We start from the raw sequence: 26019 nt of genomic DNA, 5'->3' as shown, positions 1-26019 counted from the left end.
GTCTTGAATATGAAACTAATGGCATATTAGTTTACACCCTGGAGTAATTTGTAAATTGGCAGTATAGTGTTTTGTGTTATTGGAAAATAGAAAACAATAGATTTACAGGATAATTTAGATAGGACTCATCCCATCCTGTTAAATCATAGTAAGCAAAGAAGGTGTGGAAGAAGTCACTAGTGGTGAAGCAACTGCAGATACATTCCAGCTATTGCTTTTTGCCTTTGGAAAATTGAATATTTTTGTAATTTATCAATTTTAACTGACTCCATGATAGGATTCTGAGAGGCAGAGCTGGGTATAAACATAATAATGAAAGCTTTTTAAGTGTCTTTGTACTGTATGAGTCATATTCAAGGAGAAATGCAGAAAATACCTTTTGGGTAAAGAAGCAATACTTGAATAGGCTGATATCCAGAATCTTGGATTTGTACAACAATTTTATGGCTCAGAGGGAATATCTACTTTTATGCTCAGTGTTATCCTTGTTTATACAAAATATACTTAACTATTTTAATTGGTTTTCCAGCTCTTTTAATGACACAACTTTGTATAATGCAACAGAACAAATTTTGAAACATGAGTAAATGATGCTGCATTTTAACTGGTGTAATTACAGATAATGGTATTGACAGCAACTAGGTTACTCTCATTGTTTATGCACTGCTGAGGTTGCATTCCTCCTCCGTCAGCCTGACATTTTTATACTTGGGTTTTGGATGTACATATTAGGTGACATGCATTAATGGTACATGAAGCATTGTAGACACTTTGATTCTGTTATCACTAATGCATTTCATTAGTGTATTCAGATAATCCTTTTAAGTTGTGTTTTTTCATACAAAAGACTTTTAAAAGTAATAGTGCAAGCTACAGGAGAAAATCCATTGGATTAGGCAACATCTGTGGAGGCAAAGGGATAATCAGTGTTCTTGGGTCTGGACTTAGAGTTCTTTGAGCAGGATTGATAGCCAAGATGTTGTCAATCCCTTTGCCTCTACAATTGCCACCTGGCCTGCTCAGTTACTCAAACAGTTTAAGTGTTTGGCCAGGATCTGAAGTTTCTTGTGTCTGCAAATAATTTGTATTCATTGAATGGCTAATAGACTGTAATTCTGCTTAATTTTTGCTGTTATCAGTATTAACAGTGTTTGTTCTCGTTTGTTTTTAGGACACCGAAGATATACTTGAAGAAACAGGTATTAGAGACTATCCTTCCATCAGTATGCCCCAGAGCAGCTTTATATTTCTCACTTTTAAGAACTTGATCTCATGCAAGTATTCTGGAATAGAAAGCAGTGGTTCAAAGCAGCACAGGTACAGGGAGACTGGAAAACTTAGGCACATCCCAGATCTGCTACATTATTCCAACCTGCTATAAAGTTCTAGTGGCACAACTAACTTGTACATAACCAGCAGCTTTTTTTGAAAGCTGGTACTGTTCTGTATATTTTGAATGGGATCTTATTTCTATTGGTGTTTAAATTTACTTCTGGGGGGGAGTGGTAGAGGTTGGATTACAATCCTGCAACTAGTGTTGGGGGACTTGAGACTACTTGTCTAAATCAAGAAAATTTGATTTGGGATATGTTAGTTATTTTAAAAAGTAGAATTCTGCAAATTTCTCAGTGATGGGAAGCAAATGTAAGGATTTCGTCAAGCTTTTAAACTGTTGGGATAGACTAAAATTTGTAATGATTGTTTTTTTTCCCTCAGCATGTTTTAACTTTGGTGTTCTTGGCAAGAAAAAAAAATTAAAAGTTAGTTGTGCAACGTAGATGTATCTAATTTATGTACAAATCCAGCACATGTTCATGCTGTTAAACATCTTGGCATTCTAACTGGATTTTCAAAACTTGATCTGGTGATGTGAATGAGTACACAAGAATATTCTGTTCACACCTCTAAATTCTACAGGATGGGCAATGAAGTGGAAGTCTTAAGTGTCTAAACTGAAGTCTTACCAATGTAAAAGAAACTGATCAGGTTACAGTTTTTGAATAATACAAAATACAGACCTAAGTGAATTTAAGTAAATGCTGCAGTTTGAAGCAAATGGAAGAGCAATCCATCAAGAACATTTAAGGACTTGATGAACAGTCCATCTGCTCAAGTACATTACATGTTTTGCTGGACTCTAACTTCAGTTTGAAGAAATGAAGTAAATCAGAAGATTTAGACCTATCAAAAGGAAACATTTGTTGAACATTCTTGGAAGTATTTGAAAATTATTTCTGAGCACCTTGAATTGCAAAGGAATTTCTGAACTTCAGCTATTTACTGCTTGGAATTATATGGACATGTATTCACTTGAACTACGTCTGCTTACTTCCAAAGTTAACCGTTGCAGCTTTGAGGAGTCTGTCTGATCTATGGAGTTATTGAAGAATCTATTGGTAATTTAGTTAAGAATTGCAATTAATTTATTTTTGTGTAGGTAGCTGTGTGCTCCCTCAGTTTTCCAATCTCCCTGTGGTTCTAGTACAAGCTAGGGGCAGTCCTGCCTAATAACGTGGCAGGCGTGTTAGCTCCATGTATGTTCTTGCTTTATTTCAGTGGTAATTAAACCTTGTGCCATTCTATTCCCATTGATCCCGTAGAGAAGGAGAATGTAGCCGAAAGTTCGGGGGAAGCTTGTAGTTCAGTCCCTATCGAGGAGGAGCCCTCAGAAGAGACCCAAGAAATGATCTCTGCACAAGAAATGATCAACATAGAATCCTACGAGAAAGAAGAAGAAGATGACAACATCTCAGTTACTGTGCAAGCAGAGGATGCACTGACATTGGAACTCGACAATGATTTTTTGGATGCTCCCAAGAAAGAATCAAAATCATTGGGGACTGACTCCAAGAAACCCTCCAATCAAGCACTCAGTGGCAACAAAAATGAAAATGAAGTGAGCACAACACCAAATTTGGCCGAAATGGAAGCCGAGCAACAGAAAGAAGAGTTAGAAGGGGCAGGCATTGAGAGCACAGAGAAAGAACAGCAGCCAGGAACTGAAGAAAGCAAAGATGAAACATTGAAAACAGAAGATGAAGGTGATTCCACTGAAGCAGCTAAGAAAGAAATCTCGATTATAGAGGGCAGTGATCAGAACAAGAGGTTTGTTGTTTCTCAGTTCTAGATCAGAAGCTTTCTTTTTTTCCATACATACTAAGATATCAGTATAAACTTGTCTCATGAATTGGCCTGCACATGGTGGTAATTTTGATCTATCTCGTTTTTGTTTCAATGTTCTTAATTTTTTCCCCTCTTGTACTGTTAGAGGTGACTTCCTAATACACTTTCTGCTCTCCTCCAACCTGAAGAGGTTGATCACAAACCTGGAATATTTTGCATCTGTGTGTCCTCTTCATCGGCAGTACTAAAAATGTAATAAGACAATTTATGTACAGTTTCATTGCCAAATGAAATCCTAAAATGTCATTGTCCCTACACCCAATGTTCGATAATTGCATTTTCAAGTATAACATTATACTTGGGTAGGTATTGGATAGTTTGCTTGGATTGAGAAAAGATCTCACTTTTCAAAGTACTTTTCTGGAATCTTGTTATTCTCTATCTAACAAATCTAATTTTGTACTTTAGCTCTATCAAGGATGGAAAAGATACTAAAATTGCAGCAAAAGATGAGAAAGGTAGGCCATAGAATTGAACAGCGTTGTCTATCTAGCCGAAAAAAATTCAAAATTTTCAACTCTGTATATAGATGTTGATATAATGTTTGTTCAGTAAATACTGCAACCCTATGAATATTTATCAAAAGTAATCCCTGAGAAGGAAATATTACTATTTTAAGAAACCTTAAGTGTTAGAATGGCAACTGTTCAATTGGGAGGTGGGAGTTTTGAGACTTTATCCACTTTGAGGATGAAAGGACATGGAGTTTAACTTAAGACATTAGCCTAACATTGAAGCAAAGTAATAAACACGTATCTGAACTGAGCAGTATTTTTACATAATGGATTTTTTAAACTTGGGTTACTGAAAACTTTTGCTCTGTTTAGTGGTTTGTGGCTTGACTATAGAATTTCTTTACAAAATGCACTGTGATTAAGATTTTCTCTTCCTCCTCTTCTTTCCCCCCCATCTTTTTATTTCTCTTTCTGGGTTATTCTGGAGTCAGGAAAAAAGTTTTGTCTATTAAAGCTAATTTGTTATTGTTCAGGCCGATCTGGTAGTTCCACCATTTCAGACAGTCTAGGAAAGAACCTTTGGGTGAGTGGCCTGTCCTCCGCCACCAGGGCAACTGACTTGAAGAACCTCTTCAGTAAATATGGAAAGGTAACAATTATTAGAATAATGAAGTTCGCTCTCTTTAAATCCTCGTTAGACTTTTTAATGATTACTGTTCTCAAAATGCACATGTGCTGATTTTAAAAATTAAAGCATTGAAGAATGTCGGTGTGTGCTTTTGACCCTCCCATCATTCATCAGCATGGTTGATCGTCCATTTCAGTACACTGTTCCTGCCTTCCAATATCTCTTGAAACTTAGCATTGAGAAATATCTCTTGTCTTATATAGTTAATTATCTTCTGTGACTGAGATTTGTCACTCTGGGTGAAGAAATTTTACTTTGTTTTAAATGGGATACCCTACATCGCTTTTTCCAAAATTCCAATGAAAGAATGCTTTAAAAGCCTTGGTTTCTGCTTATACTGTCAGGAGTACTGAAGCTGGTTGATATCAGTGGTCTTTTTAAGTTTAACATCAGGTATTCTATTGGAGTCCCTCAAATTTTGTTCTTTTAAGAACAGAGGGAACATCAGATGATTCAATACAATTTCAATAGTATCATTTACTTAAATATTTTGAGTCTGTTCTACATACTGTTCTTACACATCTGGCGAATAAGTTTGCTTGTGTGAGGGTGCTGTTCTTGGACTGTTCAACATTCAACACCATAATTCTATCCAGGCACAACAGGAAGCTCCAAGACCTCGGCCTTGACCCTGTCTTGTGCAGCTGGATCCTGGTCTTCCTGCCAGATCGTTGCCAGGTGGTAAGAGTGGGCTCCCTCATCTCCACTCCTCTGACGCTCAGCACAGGAGCCCCTCAGGATTGTGTATTGGGTCCCCTCTTTTATTCCCTGTATACCCTTGCCTGTGTTGCCACCCTCAGCTCTAATCTAATTAAATTTGCCAAGGACCACTACATTGATTGGCCTAATCTCAAACAATAACAAGGGAAGAATTTATCTCTTTGACATGGTGGTGTCAAGAAAACAAACTCTCCCTCAGTGTCAAAAACAGAGGAGCTCGTTGTGAATTACAGGAGGAATGGAGATGGGCTAACCGCTATTAACATCAATGGATCTGGGTTTGAGAGGGTAAACAGCTTTAAATTCCTTGGCATCCACATCACCAAGGGCCTCATGGTCTGTACACACCAGCTGTGTTGTGAAAAAGACATAACAGCGCCTCTTTCACCTCAGATGGTTTAGGAAGTCCGAAATCCTAAGAACTTTCTATAGGGGGACAATTGAGAGCATCCTGACTGACTGCATCACTGCCTGGTATGGGAACTGTACCTCCCTTAATCGCAGGATTCTGCAGAGAGTGGTACAGACAGCCCAGCGCATCTGTAGTTGTGAACTTCGCATGATTCAAGACATTTACAAAGTCAGGTGTGAGAAAAGAGCCTGAAGGATCATTGGAGACCTGAGTCACCCCAACCACAATCTATCACAGCTGCTACCATCCGTGAAATGGTACTGCCGCATAAAAGCCAGGACCAGCAGCCTCCAGGACAGCTTCTTCCACCAGGCCATCAGACGATCAGCTCATGCTGACTTGAGTGTGTTTCAGTATTACATGCACTGTTCTATTTATTATAAATTACTATCATTGCACATTCAGACAGACATAAGAAGGTTTTTACTCATATGTGAAGGATGTAAGAAATAAAGTCAATTCAATTCCTAACATTGCTTCCGTTGAGCTCGATATCTACAATGAGAGACACATGAATGATCAAACACCTTCGTTGAGACAAGGTAATTCCCATTGGTTGTCTAAACGTTTGAGGGCAGAGAACCCTGGCACCCAAAATGCTGTGAGGGCTGACTGAGTGCACAAATATTAACAGAACAAATAGGCCTGTGACCATATTTGATGTGACAGTATTAGTCTGGTTTTCACATTTCTCTGAAATTGTTGCAAAATAACTTAGCCATAATTGCCTGATTTGATGTAGGCCAGTTTTGGTTGTCTGGCACTGCTTAGCACATCACCGAAAGTTTCCCCTCCATGGACTCCGTTTATAGTCTTCCTGCCTTCTGAAGCCAGCCGGTGTAATTTAAAAACCCCATCCATTCTTCATATCTTCTGCCTCCCTCCCCAATCAGGTAGAAAATGCAAAAGACTAAAAGCACATACCACTACCCTACTGTCAATAAATGGTTTTCTAGCACGGTAAGATTGACTCTTGGCCTCGCAGTCTACTTCATTATGATCTGAAGACCTTGTGAATGAATGCCTGAATTTCATAACTCCTGAGTTCTTAACAGAAAGTCCTGTGACATCATTGTATTCAGGACGTTATCAGAGAGTGATGCCATCAAAAAGAAGGCATCCCATCATTAAAGTGGCCCCATCACCCAATCACCACTCTTCTCATTGCTACCATCAGGGAGAAGGTACAGAAACATGAAGACACACTGATTCAGAACAGCTTCTTGCCCTCTGCCATCTGATTTCTGAACAGACATTGAACCCATGAACACGACCTCACTACTTTCTTTAATTTATATTTTTGCACTACTTATTCAGTACATGAATACTATAATTCAGTTTCTTTGTCTATTATGTTGCATTGTACTGCAGCTGCAAAGTCAGCAAATTTCACGATGTATGCCGGTGATAGTAAACCTGATTCTTGATTCTGTACTTGCAGCCAGTTGCAATGGAGGCAAACTTTGATTTTCTTTCCTGCATGCCTGTTGCTTGTTTCCGGTGACAGATGTTCAGGTCGCATTTCATTGTCCCTTGTCTCTATCTTGGATAATTTGACTTTCTGCTGTTAGAATCACAGTGGATAACCTCAAATTTAGCAAAGTTAAGCTACAATTGCCATGTGTTTGTCCACTCAACCAACTTGTCTAAGTCATATTAGAATTGCTTTGCATGCTCTTCACAGCTTGCATTCCTTCCAGCTAAATGACAAAATTATTTTTGAGCTATTGTTAGTGGTATGGTTTGTTTGCAAAACATTTTCCAACCGCAATTTCTATTTGTAGACAGTATTTTAAGAGTGCCCAAAGATGCATTGTTAATATTTTAACCAGATTCATGTAGGATAAATTAGCTTATTGCAGTCCAAGGGAGTCAAGAAATTTGAGATAGAAAGCTTTGTCTTTAACCACCATCTATTACATTATCGGTAAGTCAGCAGCTTGTTTTCTGACCTGAATGTAATTTGTGTTGACTGTATCAGTCACTGCATGAAACTTCTGGATGCTATTCATCTCTAAATCTCAGTCAGGATATACTTCAGCATGCGATTTTGTGAGTATTATGGTATTGAAGTAATTTCATAGATCTTCGGATATTCAGAGGTAACTACATGGGGTGAGAAAATGTCCCATCTAGATCTTTATTTTAAAAAAAGCTGATGAAACTATTGTAGTGAGATTATTTACACAGAGGTGTAAATGAGCATAGAATTTTGAGAATGTCTAATCATGATGCCCGTTGTGAAGTTGCTATACGTTTCTGAATGTCATGTCGGCCAAGTGTTTAGACACACAGCTCAGTTTGATACCTAACTGGATTACTTCATGGATAGAATCTTATTCCAGGTATTAGCTGGCAAATAATTATTAGCACTTGTGCCACTCAGTTGACGTGAAAACTGAACTTTTATATTTTGCTTTTTTTTAAATTAAATTCACTTTAAACAATGCTTTTTCTATCCAGGTGGTTGGTGCAAAAGTTGTGACTAATGCTCGTAGTCCAGGAGCACGTTGCTATGGATTTGTGACCATGTCAACCAGCGAAGAGGCAACAAAATGTATTGGCAATTTGCATAGAACAGAGCTACATGGGCGAATGATCTCTGTAGAGAAGGTGCGTGTAAAATGGCATAGGATAAATTCATGACCAAAATAAAACAGTAAATACAGTATTTAAAATAATTGATCCATCAGCACTCATAAAACCTGTTTAGAATTTAAGGGAATTTAATGGGTAAGATACCTGAGTTACAAATGTGTTTAAAATTTAACCATGTATCTGAGAATAAAGGCTAGAATCCTTTGAGAAAATGAAGACAAAATATGGAATGTTGAAATCTTGAGCAAAAAAATTAGTAAAATCATAATGATAGTGTGATCACTTAAGGCTATTAAGCCAATTCATAAGGCACACTAGTTCCTTCAGCAGTCTCATTGATTACCAGTAAGCAGATGCACATACTGGTGTGAATCCTGCCTGTGTTGTGGATTTTGATGGATTAATTCAAGTCTCCTGGTCCTCTGTAAGCTCGCCAGCCACACCAGGACCTTTGTTCTCTTGATTTGTATTAGCGAAGTACGAAGACTCTACATTCCAGTTTTGGATCAAGTATACCCTGACTCTGCGTATAAAATGATTAAAATACTCCCGCCCTTCATTGGCCTCTATCTGATTTTTAAGAGTTCAAGACAGTATGCAGTAGGTGTTGAGAATCCGAGCTATGAATATTGCCGTTGTCTGGTAAACATGGCCCATTTTTATTAACTAAGTAGAATTGTGTATAAGTCAGCACAGGATCATGTATGTGGAAGGAATTTTCATTATGGTTAGTAATTGGTGCTTGAGGTTCCAGCTAATCAGAAATATGAGTTGTAATGGTTTTATGTTGAGGTTGTTGATAGCTATTTGTATTTTTTTTCAGGCTAAAAATGAGCCATCAGGTAAGAAACCAGATAAGAAGGATGATTCAAAAAAGGATCCCAAGTCAGCATCCAGTCGAGAACTCAGCAGTGATAGGCGTCATTCTGCAGATTCCAAAACTGACAGGTTGGTTTTAATTGAAAATTTGTTTAAAATATTGTTCAGGTGGTTTGTGAAATTGTGTACTTTGTTAAATGTTGGTAATAAAGCAGAGTTGATTAATGTGATAGATCATATACTGTATAGAAGTATAATTTTTTCGGAATATAAAGGCCTTGCCCACAATAAAACAGTAAGCGATTTATTAATCTTTTTAGATGGGTTATCACCAATTTGTACAAACCTTGCTTCGTAAGTATTCAGTTGCACCTTATTAACATGGCACACAGTCTTCCCTGATTTGGTACACTGATACTTTACTAAAGGTACAGATGGGAAGGAAGATCATTCTCATCTTACGAATTGTACCAATTCGTATTGTATGTGCAGTGTTTAAAATTTAACTTTTCATATGTAGTCTGATGTCAGTGATAATATGCTATGCTTGGCAGCCTACAGGAAAAGTATCCCCAATAACAGTTCTTTGGTCCTGACTATAGAAAATAAGATATAGTGGTAAAAATTAAGAGCCTCTTTTGCAAAGCATTAGTGAGTTGAATGGCCTGTGATTGATAAAGATTTCAAAGATTACAAGGAGAAGACAGGAGAACAAGACTGAGAGGAAAAATAAGTCAGCTGTGATTGATAGTGGAGCAGACTTGATGTGCTGAATGGGCTCCTCTGTCTCCTTTGTCTTCTGAGATTATTGCTGCTGAGGGAAGAAATTTAAGGATTTGAATTCAATTATGTCTTGGTTATATCGAATTCTGTCATGAATTCAACATCCTTGATATCTTGTTTATTAGGATTAATTATTTTAGACAAAATATACTCCATAGGATGTAACTTTGAAATGCTGTAATGCAGTATAATAAAGCTTGGTCCAAATTTGCATTTTTTTTTTTTAGCCTTTTCAATTATTGCAGTCCTTTTCCACAAGGCTCTTTTGGAAAATCCTTTGCCTGAGGGAGAGTTAAAGCTGCTTAATTTGATAGTATAGCATATCACTAAATGTTTTGTGGTTACACAAGAGAGTGACCTGATAGCATTAAAGTCTATTACAAGAACTACCCAAAAGTTCATATCCTTGTATATCCTGTTCTTAACATTATGTGTAGACTCCTTGGGGAAAACTATATGTTTCGATGAAATAAGTTGGCATTTTATCAAAGTTTAACAAAAATGATAGGATAAGACTACATTACAATTGTTTTGTGTGAATTGACTTCCTTTGCTAGAAATGTACAAGGAAGTTAGTTTAAAAAGTGTGCAGCACCTAACTCATAGCTACATTCCACAACCAATATCAAATAACTGAATTGCAAGTTTGTTAATATTTTGTAAACATGACTGCATGCATCCCCAGTCCAAGAATTAGGCAGTTGTTCAGCATCTACTCATTAATCCTAAAAGTTCAAGGTATATGTGTCACCATCTACAACCCTGAGATTCATTCTGTTATGGGAATTCACAGTAAATCCAAGAAACACAATAGAATCACACAACAGAATTGACAAACAACCAATGTGCAAATAACAAACTGCAAATACAAAAAGAGAAGAAAACTAAATGGGTAGATAAATAGTAAGTAAATAAGTTCTCAATAAGTAAATACTGAGAACACGAGATGAGTCCTTGAAGGTGAGTCCATAGATTGTGGGAGCAGTTCAGTGATGGGTTCAAGAATCTGATGGTTGAGGGGTAATAACTTCCTGGAGCTGCAGCAAGAAGAGAGTATAGCCTGAGTGATGGGGGTCCTTGATGGATGCTGCTCTTCTACATCTGTGCTCAGTGGCGCTGAGGGCATTTGCCCATGATGGACTGGGTCGTATCCACTACTTTTTGTAGGCTTTTCCATTCAAGGGTATTGGTCTTTCCATATCAGGCTGTAATGTAGCCAGTCAATCTGCTCTCCACCTCACATCTATAGAAGTTGGTCAAAGTTTTAGATGACATGCTGAACCTTTGCAAGCTTGTAAAGAAGAGGAGAGGCGCTGCCGTGCTTTCTTCATAATCTTCAGGGTGATCTTCTGAAATGATAACACTGAGGTATTTAAAGGTGCTGATCCTCTCCACATCTATCCCCTGATAAGGATTGGCTCCTGAACTTCCAGTTTCTCCTTTTGAAGTCAATAATCAGCTCCTTGGGTCATTCTGTCATTAATAAACCTTTGATACTTTCTGTACTCTGAAGATAGCAATGAAAACTAATGTCACCAGCTTGTTCCGGAATACTACCTTTTGTATCTTTTATTCTGAGAATGTAGACAAAATAATTGTTTCATTCTTTGTAATGTTACCATATTCCCCTTTAACTTCTCAGCCTGTGTTTACCCTTTTACCTGATTCTTTGCTCATTTGGGTCTGTTATCTAGTCATAGCTTTTTGACCTCAAAACATTGGGCTTACACCCTAGGTATTGGACATTCCTGTGAGATTTTTTAAGTCCTTAATTATGTATTAGTGTTGTAAATTATTTATTATAAAATATTTTACTGCCAATTTTGCTTTACATTGTCTTATTTCTTCGGTCTCATCGTCTTATTTCTGAAACAGTTTACATACAATGAATCAAGTTACTCAATTTGGTATTCTTCAAGCATAGGCAAGTCTTGTTTATAATGGAAAACCTGATGAAAATTATAGATTTCAGTATGTTCTAGTTGTGATGGCAAATTTCAGTTGTGTTGTCAGCATTTGTAAGGAATTTTTCCCCTGTGACCACATGGGTTTCAGAGTTCAAAATAAATTCATAATCAAAGTGTGTATGTAGTATACAACCCTGAGATTTGTCTTCTGATGGATGGACAGCCACAAAAGAAAGAAAACTATGGAGCTAGTTAAAAGTAAAACATTAAGCACCCCCACCCCGATCATACGCAAAAAGAAACTAATCACACAAGCAGCAAAAAATGCAATAAACAGAATATAAGACAGGCATGTTCAGGTCAGTTCAGCACTGTTCAATCTAGTGCTATATTATATGTTACCTGTAGGCTGCCCCAATCAAAGTTGCACAAAATAGCAACAAAAGTAGAAGAGACCAGAAACACATCATAACACGAACTACAGAATCCAATCCAACCCATAACCACATTGATTAAACCTTGCCCAGTACCATCCTCCCGACAGCATCAGGGTAGGGAGAGACCATTCAAGTTCAGTGTCACATGCAGACACCTCCTGGCATCAGCAAATGAGGGGCTGGTAGACAGTGCTGAATACCCACTTGCCTTGATGATTTCAGTCTTCATTGGTGCTTTACTGCACACTTGGATCCAAACCTGATCAAATACCCTCGGAAACTTCATAGAGCCAGATGGCTCAATCACCCAAAACACCCCCACCCCCCCCCCCCCCCCCAAAATGTAGATGACAGACTCCAACAATGGCAGAACATATTTGAAATGAGAAAGATGATGTGAAAGAAGTTTTGTGAACAGTTTGAAGGATGTCACCCTTGGTCACATTGTTTGCGGGTGCCATCTTCCAGAAGCTTCCTCTAGGTATTCTAGTTTCCTCCCACATTCTAAAGATATATGGGTTATTAAGCTCATATGGGTCTAATCAGCAGCGTGTACTCATTGGGCTGGAAGGGTCTGTTGTGCTACATTTGAATAAAAATAAATCAAAATATATTTCTCAATAATCATAAGGTTAACATATGGAGAAGTACCCATTTGTGAGAAAATTTTCTTTAAGCCATTTAATACTCGGACTGAAGGTTGATTTCTTGGCAATACAACATTTCCCATGTGTTGCACTTAAATATCAAACTTCATAATCAAGTGTTAAAGGAAATTGAGTATATCCCGTGTATTTCAAGAATAGCTCTACTAATATAGAATGATGTGAGAAAATTCTTTTGCATCTGGAAGAATTGGTTGTTAGTTTTTTTTCTTAACTCCAGTAATTAGAATCTGAAGCAACCTATTGCACATTAAGTAACATTCAAGTGTTTGACAGGCCTGCAAGTTGATACTAGGAAAAGTATGTGCAAGGGAAAAAAAATTGCTGGAAAATAGTTAAGCAGGTCTGAAACCTATTGACCATGTATACCAGTTGACTTGATGATGAAATCCTTTTAATAAATCCAATTGTACTTTAGATCAAGTTGTGGCAAAAATGATAAAAAAGATGATTCAAAGAAATTGGATGACAAAAAGAAAGAGCCCAAGGATGAAAAGAGGGATGATAAGAAAGATTTTAAAGTTGAACGGAAATCAGGATCCTCGCGCGCTGATGGAAGCAGATCAGGTAAGATGCCAAGAATGAACAACACAATACAGACCCTTAAGGTTTATCTAATCCTTCCCTACTACATAGCCCTCCATTTTTTCTTTCATCCATCATGTTCCTAAGATTCTCTTAATTGTCTCTGCTTGCTTCTATCTCCATCCCTGGTAGTGTATTCCACACACCCACCACTGTGTATAAAACAAAGCATACCTTTGACATCTTCCTATACTTTCCAATCACTTTAACATTTTGCCCCCTCCTTGTATTGGCCATTTCCATCGGGGGGGGGGGGGGGAGTGTCTCTGGCTGTGCACTCTGTGTATGCCCCTTATGTGCACCTATAATCAAGTCACCTCTCATGGTTGAAGACTCTTGAACCAAAGCCACAGTTCCTCACTAACCCTGTGCAAGCATACAATGGTGGCTCCACTCCAATCTGATTTTGTTTTATTGGCCCTTGCTAAGTGCCTAATAACCAAATGATTTCAAACTTTGCAGAAATCCTGACAAGTCTGTTCACTTTTTAAATGTTTAACACTACTCACCACAAGTAACTGACCCTATAATCTTAAGCTCTGCAAAAAGAGTTAAGTTGAAGAATTTCAAAATGCTCTAAATATGATTTTAATCTTTCTTCGATAGTATTTGCTACATAGATTTGGTTAGCAGATTTGAGAATTTGGTTTTGAAGTACACATCTGGGTCAGAATTTCAGTTTTTTTAAATTTAAATTACCTTTGCACATGATTCTGACAAAGTAAAATGCCTCTAGTATTATAAAGTGTTTAAGCATTTGCTTTATGCTTTCAGGAAGTCGTGGTTCTGAAAGAATAGTTGTAATGGATGAATCTAAAGGAGAACCAGTCATCAGTGTGAAAACAAAATCCAAAGATGAGTCAGTAAGTTATTCATGTAGTGCCACAAAATAAAGACAATTCTGTAGCTTGGTGAAGCTGCCTGAAATATTTTATCCCAGCCGATTAAAATTGAGTAAAATACTCCAGAGAGAGAATTGTGTTAAACTGAAATGGGAAAAGCAATACTATTTTAATCGAACATTGGCTTTTGATCTGCTATTAATCCAGTCTTCCAGCTTCCTGGGAGGCCACATTTGTGTCAAGTACGTCGTGCTACAGCTCAATGACCTTTGTCTGGTCAGGGAATGTGAGGAGGTGATGGAGGGCAGCGATAGGCAAGTAGTCACACCGGGGCCTCGGGAGACAGATAAGTGGGTTACAGTCAGGAGTGGGAAAGGCAAGAGTCAGATACTAGAGGCTGTCCCCCTTTAACAATAAGGAGTACTGTTGAGGGGGACAACCTACTTGGGGGAAGCAACAGTGGTTGCCTGTCTGGCCATGTGGCTCTGAAGGGTAGGCAAAGGAAGAGGATGGCAGCAGTGATAAGGGACTCTATAGTTAGGGGTCAGACAGGCGATTCTCTGGACGCAGGAAAGTAGTACAGATGGTAATTTGCCTCCCAGGTGCCAGGGTCTGGGATGTTCCTGATCAGGTCCACGATGTCCTGAAGTAGGAAGGTGAACAGCCATAGGAAAAGGGAGGAGGTCCTGAAAACAGACAACATGGAGTTAGGAAGGCAGTTGAGAAGCAGGTCCTCAAAGATAAGGGATTACTGCCTGTGCCAAGCAACAGTGAATATAGGAATAGAGTGAGGTGGGGGATACATACGTGGCTGAGAGACGAAAGGTGATAGAGAAGGGATAAGCTCAGACTGATGGTATGAGACATGTCTATTTTAATACAAGGAATATCATGAACAAAACGGATGAGCTTAGAGCGTGGATCAGTACGTGGAGCTATGATTTGGCCATTAGAGACTTGGATGTCTCAGAGGCAGGAATGGCTACTTAGAATGCCAGGCTTCAGATCTTTCAGTAAAGACAGGGGGTTGGGGGGGGGGGCCAAAGGAGATGGGGGCGTGGCACTGCTGATCGGATATAGAGTCACAGCTGTAGAAAAGGAGGAAGTTATGGAGGGATTGTCTGTGGAATCTCTGTGGGTGGAAGGTAGGAACAGGAAGGGGTCAGTAACTCTACTAGGTGTTTTTTTTATAGATCACCCAAAAGTAACAGGGACATCAAGGAGCAGATAGGGAGACAGATTCTGGAAAGGTGTAATAATAACAGGGTGGTTGTGGTGGGAGATTTTTATTTCCCAAATATCGATTGGCGTGTCCCTAGAGCGAGGGGGTTTAGATGGGGTGGAGTTTGTTAGGTGTGTTCAAGAAGGTTTCTTGACACAATATGTAGATAAGCCTACAAGAGGAGAGGCTGTACTTCATCTGGTATTGGGATATGCTGCTGGTCAGGTGTTGGGTCTCAGTGGCAGAGCATTTTGGCGATAGTGATCACACTTCTATCCTTTACCATAGCATAGGAGAGGGATAGGAACAGACAAGTTAGGAAAGCATTTAATTGGAGTAAGGGGAAATATGAGGCAGGAACTAGATTGGCAACAGATGTTCTCAGAAATGCACGGCAGAAATCTGGCAAATGTTCAGGGGATATTTGTGTGCTGTTCTGCATAGGTACGTTCCAATGAGACGGTACAGTCTCGTGGTAGGTTACAGGAGCCATGGTGTACAAAGGCTGTTGAAAATCTAGTCAAGAAGAAAAGTTTACGAAAGGTTCAAAAAAAAACTAGGTAATGTTAAGAGTTCTAGAAAATTATAAAGCTAGTAGGAAGGAGCTTAAGAATGAATTTAGGAGAGCCAGAAGGGGCCAGGAGAAGGCCTTGGCGAGCAGGATTAAGGAAAACCCCAAGGCATTCTACAAGTATGTGAAGAGCAAGAGGATCAGATGTGAGAGAATAGGGCCAATCCAGTGTGACAGTGGAAAAGTGTGTATGGAACCAGAGGAGATAGCAGAGGTACTTAATAACTTTCCTTCAGTATTCACTACAGAAAAGGACCTTAGCAATTGTAGGGATGACTTGCAGTGGACTGAAAAGCTCGAGCATGGAGACATTAAGAAAGAGGATGTGCTGGATCTTTTAGAAAGCAGCAAGTTGGATAAGACACTGGGTCTAGACGAGATATACCCCAGGCTACTGTGGGAGGTGAGGGAAGAGATTGCTAAGCTTCTGGCAACAATCTTTGCATCATCAATGGGGATGGGTGAGGTTCCGGAGGATTGGAGGGTTGCGGATGTTGTTCCATTATTCAAAAAATGGAGTAGAGATAACCCGGGATTTTATAGACCAGTGAGTCTTTCTTCAGTGGTTGGTAAGTTGATGGAAAAGATCCTGAGAGGCTGGATTTATGAACATTTGGAGAGGCATAATCTGATTAGGAATAGTCAGCAGGGCTTTGTCAAAGGCAGGTCGTGCCTTATGAGGCTGATTGAATTTTTTGAGACTGTGACCAAATGCATTGCTGAAGGTAGAGCAGTAGATGTAGTGTATATAGATTTCCGCAAGACATTTGATAAGGTACCCCATGCAAGGCTCCTTGAAGAAGTAAGGAGGCATGGGGTCCAAGGAGACATTGCTTTGTGGATTTAGAATTGGCTTTTCCGCAGAAGGCAAAGAGTGGTTGTAGATGAGTCATATTCTGCATGGAGGTCAGTGACCAGTGGTATGCCTTGGGGATGAGGAAGTGGAGGGATGGGTTAGTAAATTTTCTGATGACACAAAGTTTGGGGTGTTGTGGATAGTGTGGTGTGCTGTCAGAGGTTACAGCAGGACACCTGAGAGGATGGAAAACTGAGAATTGATCAAAATACAACACGCACAAAATGCTGGTGGAACACAGCAGGCAAGGCAGCCTGGGAGAAGTGCTGTCGACGTTTCTGGCCAAGACCCTTCAAATTGATCAAAATAACCTATTCCGGATACTTCACGCTCTACAGAGTTGTAAAACGCTTTTCTTGCCTGCCTTAAGCTAAACTTGTTCATTCTTCAAATATTTGATAGCACTGGTGCATTGATAAGAGTCTCTAAGCATGCCCTGCTGTCTTGCAACTGTAACCTCCGCAATCTCATTTAAGCACTATTGGCATATGCTATTCAAAATGTTCTGTATTTTCATGCAGTTTACTCTAGTGAAGAGGTCTAGTGAATGATACTTACAAATTAAAACATTCAACCATGTCCAAAAGTAGGATAAATTATCCCTTCTATCAGTAAGTCTCTGCACCAGTGCTCTTTTTGTAAACACTGGATACCCTTACTCCAGGCTCTTAAGCTCAACTTACAAAATACTAAAATTAAAGAGAAAATCTTTCTGTTAACATAGTCTGTAAAGAATTTGGACAGCAAGTCAGACAGTAAAGAAAAGGACAAAAAGGACATACTGTCCTTCGATAAGATTAAAGAGCAGCGGGAGCGTGAGAGGCAAAGGCAGCGTGAGCGGGAGATTCGTGAGATTGAAAGGCGCAGGTGAGTTAAATCTTGAAAGGTTTTTTCCAATTTCTATCTAATCTTGTGGTTTTTAGTAAAGAGATAAAAAACAAAGTAAATATTTTTTTCCAGTTGACAAATACAACTGAATTGCATGGCTTATGGATTTATGCTTGGATCCATTTTATGATCCTTTCATAGTGTACTCCATGCTATATAAAATGACTGCACCAAACCATTGACTGGCCTGAATGCACTCTAGGCTTGGTTCACTGATGGGTTCAGTACACTATATCAGAATATACCCCAGGCTACTGGGGTATGAGAGGCATTGTTCGTGTGGATAGTCAGAGGCTTTTTCCCAGAGCTGAAATGGTTGCCACAAGAGGACATGGGTTTAAGGTGCTGGGGAGTAGGTACAGAAGAGATGTCAGAGGTAGTTTTTTTTTTACTCGGTGATGAGTGCATGGAATGGACTGTCGGCAACGGTGGTGGAGGCAGATATAATAGGGTCTTTTACGAGGCTTTTAGATAAGTAAATGAAGCTTAGTAAAATAGAAGGGTATAGGTAAGCCTAGTAATTTCTGAGGTAAGGACACGTTCAGCACAACTTTGTGGGCTGAAGGGCCTGTATTGTGCTGTAGGTTTTTGTTTCTAATATGTTTAGATTATATGTTGCATTTCTGTGTTTATCCTTGTAACTTGAGCTGTAAGTGAAGTCCTAGAATTGGTATAGCATAGAAGCAGACCCATCTGTGCAACTTAACCGTGCTGACCAAGTTACCTATCTGAGCTAGTCCCATTTGCCTGTATTTAATCCTTTCCTATATATGTGCCCATCTAAATATCTTTTAAATATACTCCTGTACATGCTTGAGTTTAAAAGAATGAGGGAAGATCTCATTGAACTCTTATCGAATATTGAAAGGCCTAGATAGAGCAGAGGTGATGAGGATGTTTCCTATAGTGGGTGTTTAGGATGAGAGGGCACAGCCTCAGTAGAAGGATGTTCATTTATAACAGAGATAAGGAGGAATTTATGTTGTCAGAGGGCGGTGAATCTGGGGTTTATTGCCACAAGTGGCCGTGAAAGCCAAGTTATTGGGTATATTTAAAGTGGGGGTTGATAGTTTCTTGACTAATCAAGGTGTCAGAGGAGAAGGCAGGGAAATGGGGTTGGGAGAGATAATCAGCCACAATGGAATGGTAACAGACTCGGTGGGCTGAATGGCCTAATTGTGCTCGTGTCTTATGGGCTAAAATTGGTGAATGATAATTTCATCAGAGGCAAGCAGCATTGAAGTTGCTAAACTGAAGTTCTGTAGGATCAAACATGTGCTGAGGTCATGCAGTGGTTCATATTAAGTAAGTTGTTGGTAATGGTTATAACCAAATAACAGTGGTAGTGGATTAAATAGCAGTGGCAGGTTTGAAATAACTGAATAGAAGCCATTTATGAGGGTGAATGGGAGGATAGTGAAGTGTTCTCTGCATCTTTTGGTAAGGGGAAATTTCTCCTCCCTCCCCCCCCCCGGCCAGTTGGTGCACTTTATTTCAAAATGATTTTTAAAATCTACTTTATTAGGGAACGGGAAAAATGGGAGAGGGAACGTATGCGAGAACGCCAAGAACGGGAGTTGCTGCAACGGGAGCGAGAGCGACTTGAAGTTGAAAGAAAACGTCTGGAGAGGGAACGGCTAGAACGTGAAAAACTGGAACGGGAGAGGATCCAAATAGAACAGGTAAGATGGAAGTTCATTTTGCAATTGCAATAATGTTGATGAAGCCATTTTGGAGTTTTTGTGTTTATTTTAAGCACTCTGCCATAGGAAAGATGCCATCAAGCTGGTAAGAGTGAAGAAAAGATTTGCAGAGACAGGACTGTGGATTGCATTATAACAACAGCTTGGGTAGGCTAGGACTTCATCCTATGGACAGTAGGAGACTGGGGAGTGATTGTATGAAGGCGTATAAAATCACAAGGGGCATAGAAAGTGTGAATGTGTACATTTTTTTCCTCTTGGGTTTGAGAATTGAGGCTTGAGGGACATGGGTTTAAGATGAGAGGGGAAGGCTTTAATAGAAATACAAGGAGCAAATTCTTCTGTGAACAAATTACCGGAGGAAATGGTTGAAGCAGGTACAGTAACTTAAGGCATTTGGTTAGATACATGGATAGGAAAGGTTTAAGGGGACATGGGCCAAACAGACAAATAGGACTTGTTTAGATGGGCATCTTAGTTGGCATGGATGAGTTGGCTAAAGGGCCTTCTATGAATTAAATGCAAATGTCAGGATTCACTTGTTATTCAGAGTGACACCTAGTAGCCTCGAGGAAATGTTACGGGAACAAGTGCGATTAAAATACGTAGCAGTGTCATATAAGCAACATTCAGAAAAAAATATATATACAATTTTTTTTTACAAGAAATAGCGCAGTTAGAATAAAGAAGTATTTTGGTATAAAACGAACACAGTTTTCATGGTGTTGCTAAGCCAGTGGTTAGGGTTTTTGCTGTTTGGTTCAAGAACCAAATGGTAGAAGAGAAGAGGTCCTGAAAAAAGACTACAGGGAGTTGGGATGGAAGTTGAGAAGCAGGACCGCAAAGATAGTAATCTCGGGATTACTGCCTGTGCCACGCAACAGTGAGAATAAGAGTAGGATGAGGTGGAGGTTAAATGCGTGGCTGAGGGATTGGAGCATGGGGCAGGGATTCAGATTTCTGGATCATTGGAACCTCTTTTGGGGCAGGTGTGACCTGTACAAAAAGGATGAGTTGCACTTGAATCCTGGGTCACCAATATCAATAGACAATAGGTGCAGGAGTAGGCTGTTCGGCCCTTCTAGCCAGCACCGCAATTTACTGTGATCATGGCTGATCATACACAATCAGTACCCCGTTCCTGCCCTCTCCCCATATCCCTTGACCCCGCTATCTATAAGAGCTCTATCTAACTCTCTCTTGAATGCATCGAGAGACTCCACTGCCTTCTGGGGCAGAGCATTCCACATATCCACCACTCTCTGGGTGAAAAAGTTTTTCTGCATCTCTGTTCTAAATGGCCTATCCCTTATTCTTAAACTGAGGCCTCTAGTTCTGGACTCACCCATCAGCGGAAACATGCTTCCTGCCTCCAGTGTGTCCAATCCCTTAATAATCTTATATGTTTCAATCAGATCCCCTCTCATCCTTCTAAATTCCAGTGTATACAAGCCCAGTTGCTCCAATCTTTCAACATATGACAGTCTCGCCTTTCCAGGAATTAACCTTGTGAACCTATGCTGCACTCCCTCAATAGCAAGAATGTCCTTCCTCAAATTTGGAGACTACAACTGCACACAATACTCCAGGTGGGGTCTCACCAGGGCCCTGTACAGCTGCAGAAGGACCTCTTTACTCCTATACTCAATTCCTCTTGTTATTATAAAGGCCAGCATGCCATTAGCTTTCTTCACTGCCTGCTGTACCTGCATGCTTGCTTTCATTGACTGATGTACAAGAACACTTAGATCTGGTTGTACTTCCCCTTTTCCTAACTTGACTCCATTTAAATAGTAATCTGCCTTCCTGTTCTTGCCACCAAGTGGATAACCTCACATTTATCCACATTAAACTGCATCTGCCATACATTTGCCCACTCACCCAACCTGTCCAAGTCACCCTGCATTCTCATAACATCCTCCTGACATTTCACACTGCCACCCAGCTTTGTGTCATCGGCAAATTTGCTAATGTTACTTTTAATCCCTTCATCTAAATCATTAATGTATATTGTAAACAGCTGCAGTCCCAGCACCAAATCTTGCGGTACCCCACTGGTCACAGCCTGCCATTCCAAAAGGGACCCGTTAATTGCTACTCTTTGTTTCCTGTCAGCCAGCCAATTTTCAATCCATGTCAGTACTCTGCCCCCAGTACCATGTGCCCTAATTTTGCCCACTAATCTCCTATGGGGGGCTTTATCAAAAGCTTTCTGGAAGTCCAGGTACACTACATCCACTGGCTCTCCCTTGTCCATTTTCATAGTTACATCCTCAAAAAAACTCCAGAAGATTAGTCGAGCATGATTTTCCATTCATAAATCCATGCTGACTCGGACTGATCCTTCTACTGCTATCCAAATGTGTCGTAATTTCCAGCATCTTTCCCACCACTGACGTCAGGCTAACCGGTCTATAATTCCCTGTTTTCTCTCTCCCTCCTTTCTTGAAAGGTGGGGACTGTTGATCAGTTTTCTTGAAAGGTGGGGACTGTTGAACCTCCTGGCGGAGAGGTTTGCTAAGGCTACTGGGGAGAGTTTAAACTAGAATTGTTCGGGGGTGGGAACCGAACTGAAGAGACTGGGGAAGAGGAGCTTAGCTCACAAATAGAGAAAGCTTGAAGACAGGGCGAGAGGGAGAACAAGCAGGTGAGAGAGAGAAGGTACGCACTCCGACCAAAGGCTTGATGTGTTTATTTTAATGCAAGGAGTGTTGTGAACAAAGCAGATGAGCTTAGAGCGTGGATCAGTACTTAGAGATATGATGTGGTGGTCATTATAGAGACTTGGATGTCTCAGGGACAGGAAGCAAAAGTGGCGGGGGTGTGGCACTGTTGATCGGAGGTAGCAGAAAAGGTGGACACCATGGAGGGATTGTCTACAGAGTCTCTGGGTGGAAGTTAGGAACAGGAAGGAGTCAGTAATTTTACTGGATGTTTTTTTATAGGCTGCCTAATAGTAACAGGGATATTGAGAAGCAAATAGGGAAACAGATCCTGGAAAGGGGTAATAATTTGTCATGATGGGAGATTTTAATTTCCCAAATATCGATTGGCATCTCCCTAGAGCAAGGGGTTTAGATGGAGTTTATTAGGTGTGTTCAGGAAGGTTTCTTGGCGATAAGCCTACAAGTGGAGAGGCTGTACTTGATTTGGTATTAGGAAATGAACCTGGTCAGGTGTCAGATCTCTCATTGGGAGAGCATTTTGGAGATAGTGATCATAATTCTATCTCCTTTACGATTACACTAGAGAGAGACAGGAACAGACAATTTAGAAGGCAGGAAATTGGAGGCTTAAATTTGATACAGATGTTCTCGGGAAAGTACAGAAGAAATATGGCAGATACTCGGGATATTTGTGTGAGGTTTTTTATAGGTACGTTCCAATGAGACGGAACTTATGGTAGGGTACAGGAACTGTGGTGTACAAAGGCTGTAATCTAGTCAAGAAGAAAAGAAAAGCTTACAAAAGGTTCAGAGAGTTGGGTAATGTTAGGGATCTAGAAGATTATAAGGCTAACAGGAAAGAGCTTAAAAAGGAAATTAGGAGAGCCTGAAGGGACCATGAGAAGGCCTTGGCAAGCAGGATTAAGGAAAATCCCAAGGCATTCTACAAGTATGTGAAGAGCAAGAGGATAAGACATGAAAGAATAGGACCTATCATGTGTAACAGTGGGAAGGTGTATATAGAACCAGAGGAAATAGCAGAGGTACTTAATAAATACTTCAGTATTCACTATGGAAAAGGATCTTGGTGATTGTAGTGATGACTTGCAGCAGACTGAAAAGCTTGAGAATGTAGATATTAGAGGTTGTGCTGGAGCTTTTGGAGAGCATCAAGTGGGATAAGTCGCCGGGACCAGACAAAATGTACCCCAGGCTACTGTGTGAGGAGATTGCTGAACCTCTGGCGATGATCTTTGCATCATCAATGGGGACGGGAGAGGTTCCAGAGGATTGGAGAGTTGCGGATGATGTTCCTTTATTCAAGGGAGTAGAGATAGCCCAGGAAATTATAAACCATTGAGTCTTGCCTCAGTGGTTGGTAAGTTGATGGAGAAGATCATGAGAGGCAGGATTTATGAACATTTAGAGAGGTATAATATGATTAGGAGTAGTCAGCATGACTTTGTCGAGGGCAGGTTGTGCCTTACGAGCCTGATTGAATTTTTTGAGTATGTGACTGAACACATTGATGAAGAACGTAAATGTACTGTACAGTCAGCCCTCCTTATCCACGGTTCTGCATGCACGGATTAGCCAACCACGGATCGGGAAAACTCAGAAGTTCTCTCTCCAGCACTCGTCATTTGAGCATGTACAGGCTATTTTTTCTTGTCATTATTCCCTAAATAATGTAGTAAAACAACTATTTACATAGCATTTACATTGTATTAGGTACTATAAGTAATCTAGAGATGATTTAAAAGTACAGGCAGTCCCTGGGTTATGAACGAGTTCCGTTCCTGAGTCCGTCTTTAAGTCGGATTCGAAGTCGACACAGGTACATGCGGTATTACTTAGCATCAGTTAGTCAAACGTTTGTGTTAGTATATTGTGTACATTTTACCGTTCTATGCATATAAAACACTTAAACATATGTATTTCAATAATTAAACCACTGCATTGCTTAGTAATAATTGTAGCTTTCATTGGGGTGTATTCCATTAAAATTGTTCTGATCGTTGACTGACTGTAGCCTAACGCTTTTCCAATGACCAATGGCGTTTCACCGCTTTCTGATCGCTTTATTACTTTCACTTTATTTTCAATCGTGATTATTTTCGTGAACAGAATACTGCGGATTCAGAGGTACGCCGCAGTGTCCTAATTTCCACTGCACTGAGACAGGTTAAATAAGGTCCTGGGTTCCGCTGGGTCCTAAAGACCACCGCACTGAGACAGGCTAAATAAGGGACTTGAGCATCCACGTTTTTTGATATCGCAGAGGGTCCCGGAACCAATCCCCCGCAGATAAGGAGGGCCGACTGTATATGGATTTCAGCAAGGCACTTGATAAGGTACCCCATGCACAGCTTACTGAGAAAGTAAAGAGGCATGGGATCCAAGGGGACATTGCTTTGTGGATCCAGAACTGGCTTGCCCACAGAAGGCAAAGAATGATTGTAGACAGGTCATATTCTGCATGGAGGTCGGTCACCAGTGGAGTGCCTCGGATCTGTTCTGGGAGCCTTACTCTTCGTGATTATTATAAATGACCTGGATGAGGAAGTGGAGGGATGGATTAGTAAGTTTGCTGATGACACAAAGGTTGGAAGTGTTACGGTTAGTGTGGAGGGCTGTCAGAGCTTACAGCGGGACATTGATAGGATGCAAAACCGGGCTGAGATGTGGCAGATGGCGTTCAACCCCGATAAGTGTGAAGTGGTTCATTTTGGTAGGTCAAATAGGATGGCAGAATATAGTATTAATGGTAAGTCTCTTGGCAGTGTAGAAGATCAGAGGTATGTTGGGGTTCGAGTTCATAGAATGTTCAAAGCAGCTACACAAGTTGACTCTGTGATTCAGAAGGCGTATAGGCCTTCATCAATCGTGGAATTGAATTTAGGAGCCAAGAGCTAATGTTGCAGCTATATTAGGACCCTGGTCAGACCCCACTTGGAGTACTGTACTGAGTTTTGGTCGCCTCACTACAGGAAGGATGTGGAAGCCATAGAAAAGGTGCAGAGGAGATTACAAGGATGTTGCCTGTATTGGGGAGCATGCCTTATGAGAATAGGTTGAGTGAACTCGGTCTTTTCTCCTTGGAGCGAAGGAGGATAAGAGGTGACCTGCTGGAGGTGTACAAGATGATGAGAGGCATTGATTGTGTGGATAGTCAGAGGCTTTTTCCCAGGACTGAAATAGTTTCCACAAGAGGACACAGGTTTAAGGTGCTGGGGAGTAGGTGCAGAGGAGATGTCGGGTATGTTTTTTACTCAGAATGGTGAGTGCATGAAATGGGCTGCCAGCAACGGTGGTGGAGGCGGATATGATAGGGTCTTTTAAGAGGCTTTTAGATAGGTACATGGAGCTTGGTAAAATAAAGGGCTATAGGTAAGCCTAGAAATTTCTAAGGTAGAGACATGTTCGGCACAACTTTGTGGGCGTATTGTGCTGTAGGTTTTCTATGTTTCTATGTTAAGTAGCCATTTTTGCTGCAGCAACCGTAAACTAAGCTGGTACGTTTATATAACCTTAAATATGTAATTTCCCTATTTCTGCACAGGAAAGAAGGCGTGAACAAGAGCGAATAAATAGAGAGAGAGAAGAACTCCGACGTCAACAGGAGCAAATGCGCTATGAACATGAACGCCGTGGTGGTCTTAAAAGGCCGTATGAAAGCGATAGGTAAATATTGAATCATAATTTTGCTCCCTGCTTTGGCTACTAGTTGTGTGTGTATGATCCAAATGATGATCTCTTTATAGGCGAGATGATCAGTATTGGCCTGATCAGAAACGTATGGCGTTGGACAGTGACAACAGATATAGCAGTCATGGGTCAGATTTCGGCCGCCCAGACAGGTTCAGTGATTTTGACCGTCGGGATCGAGGTCGGGCATTTATGGATATGCAGATAGACAGGTATGTTGTGAATTAAGAGTTTAGTATGCAATTAAGTTGACAATGGGATGATGGGTAAATAAATGATAATTACATTAAGCAGCTGGATTGCTTTTAAGG

The 26019-nt window shown here is 40.2% G+C and overlaps 1 protein-coding gene across 4 annotated transcripts in view; it reads left to right on the top strand.

Annotated features, from left to right (window-relative positions):
* Positions 1-26019, top strand: part of safb (scaffold attachment factor B) — a 51554-nt gene that overhangs the window by 10849 nt on the left and 14686 nt on the right. For all 4 annotated transcript variants that reach the window (XR_012101784.1, XM_073068872.1, XM_073068870.1 and 1 more), the window contains 12 exons: positions 1172-1199; positions 2601-3105; positions 3592-3641; positions 4172-4287; positions 7922-8071; positions 8880-9004; positions 13086-13234; positions 14027-14115; positions 17468-17610; positions 19157-19313; positions 25563-25684; positions 25765-25920. Coding sequence is in view for 3 of the 4 variants with exons in the window: in XM_073068872.1 (XP_072924973.1) it covers positions 1172-1199; positions 2601-3105; positions 3592-3641; positions 4172-4287; positions 7922-8071; positions 8880-9004; positions 13086-13234; positions 14027-14115; positions 17468-17610; positions 19157-19313; positions 25563-25684; positions 25765-25920 (1790 nt within the window). In the remaining variant the exon portion in view is untranslated. The remainder of the gene's footprint in view (positions 1-1171; positions 1200-2600; positions 3106-3591; positions 3642-4171; positions 4288-7921; positions 8072-8879; positions 9005-13085; positions 13235-14026; positions 14116-17467; positions 17611-19156; positions 19314-25562; positions 25685-25764; positions 25921-26019) is intronic.

Source organism: Hemitrygon akajei, chromosome 16 (genome assembly GCF_048418815.1).
Source record: "Hemitrygon akajei chromosome 16, sHemAka1.3, whole genome shotgun sequence".
Lineage (NCBI taxonomy): Eukaryota > Metazoa > Chordata > Chondrichthyes > Myliobatiformes > Dasyatidae > Hemitrygon > Hemitrygon akajei.
The sequence above is the reverse complement of the archived record's forward strand: the minus strand, read 5'-3'. Positions and strand labels throughout refer to the sequence as shown.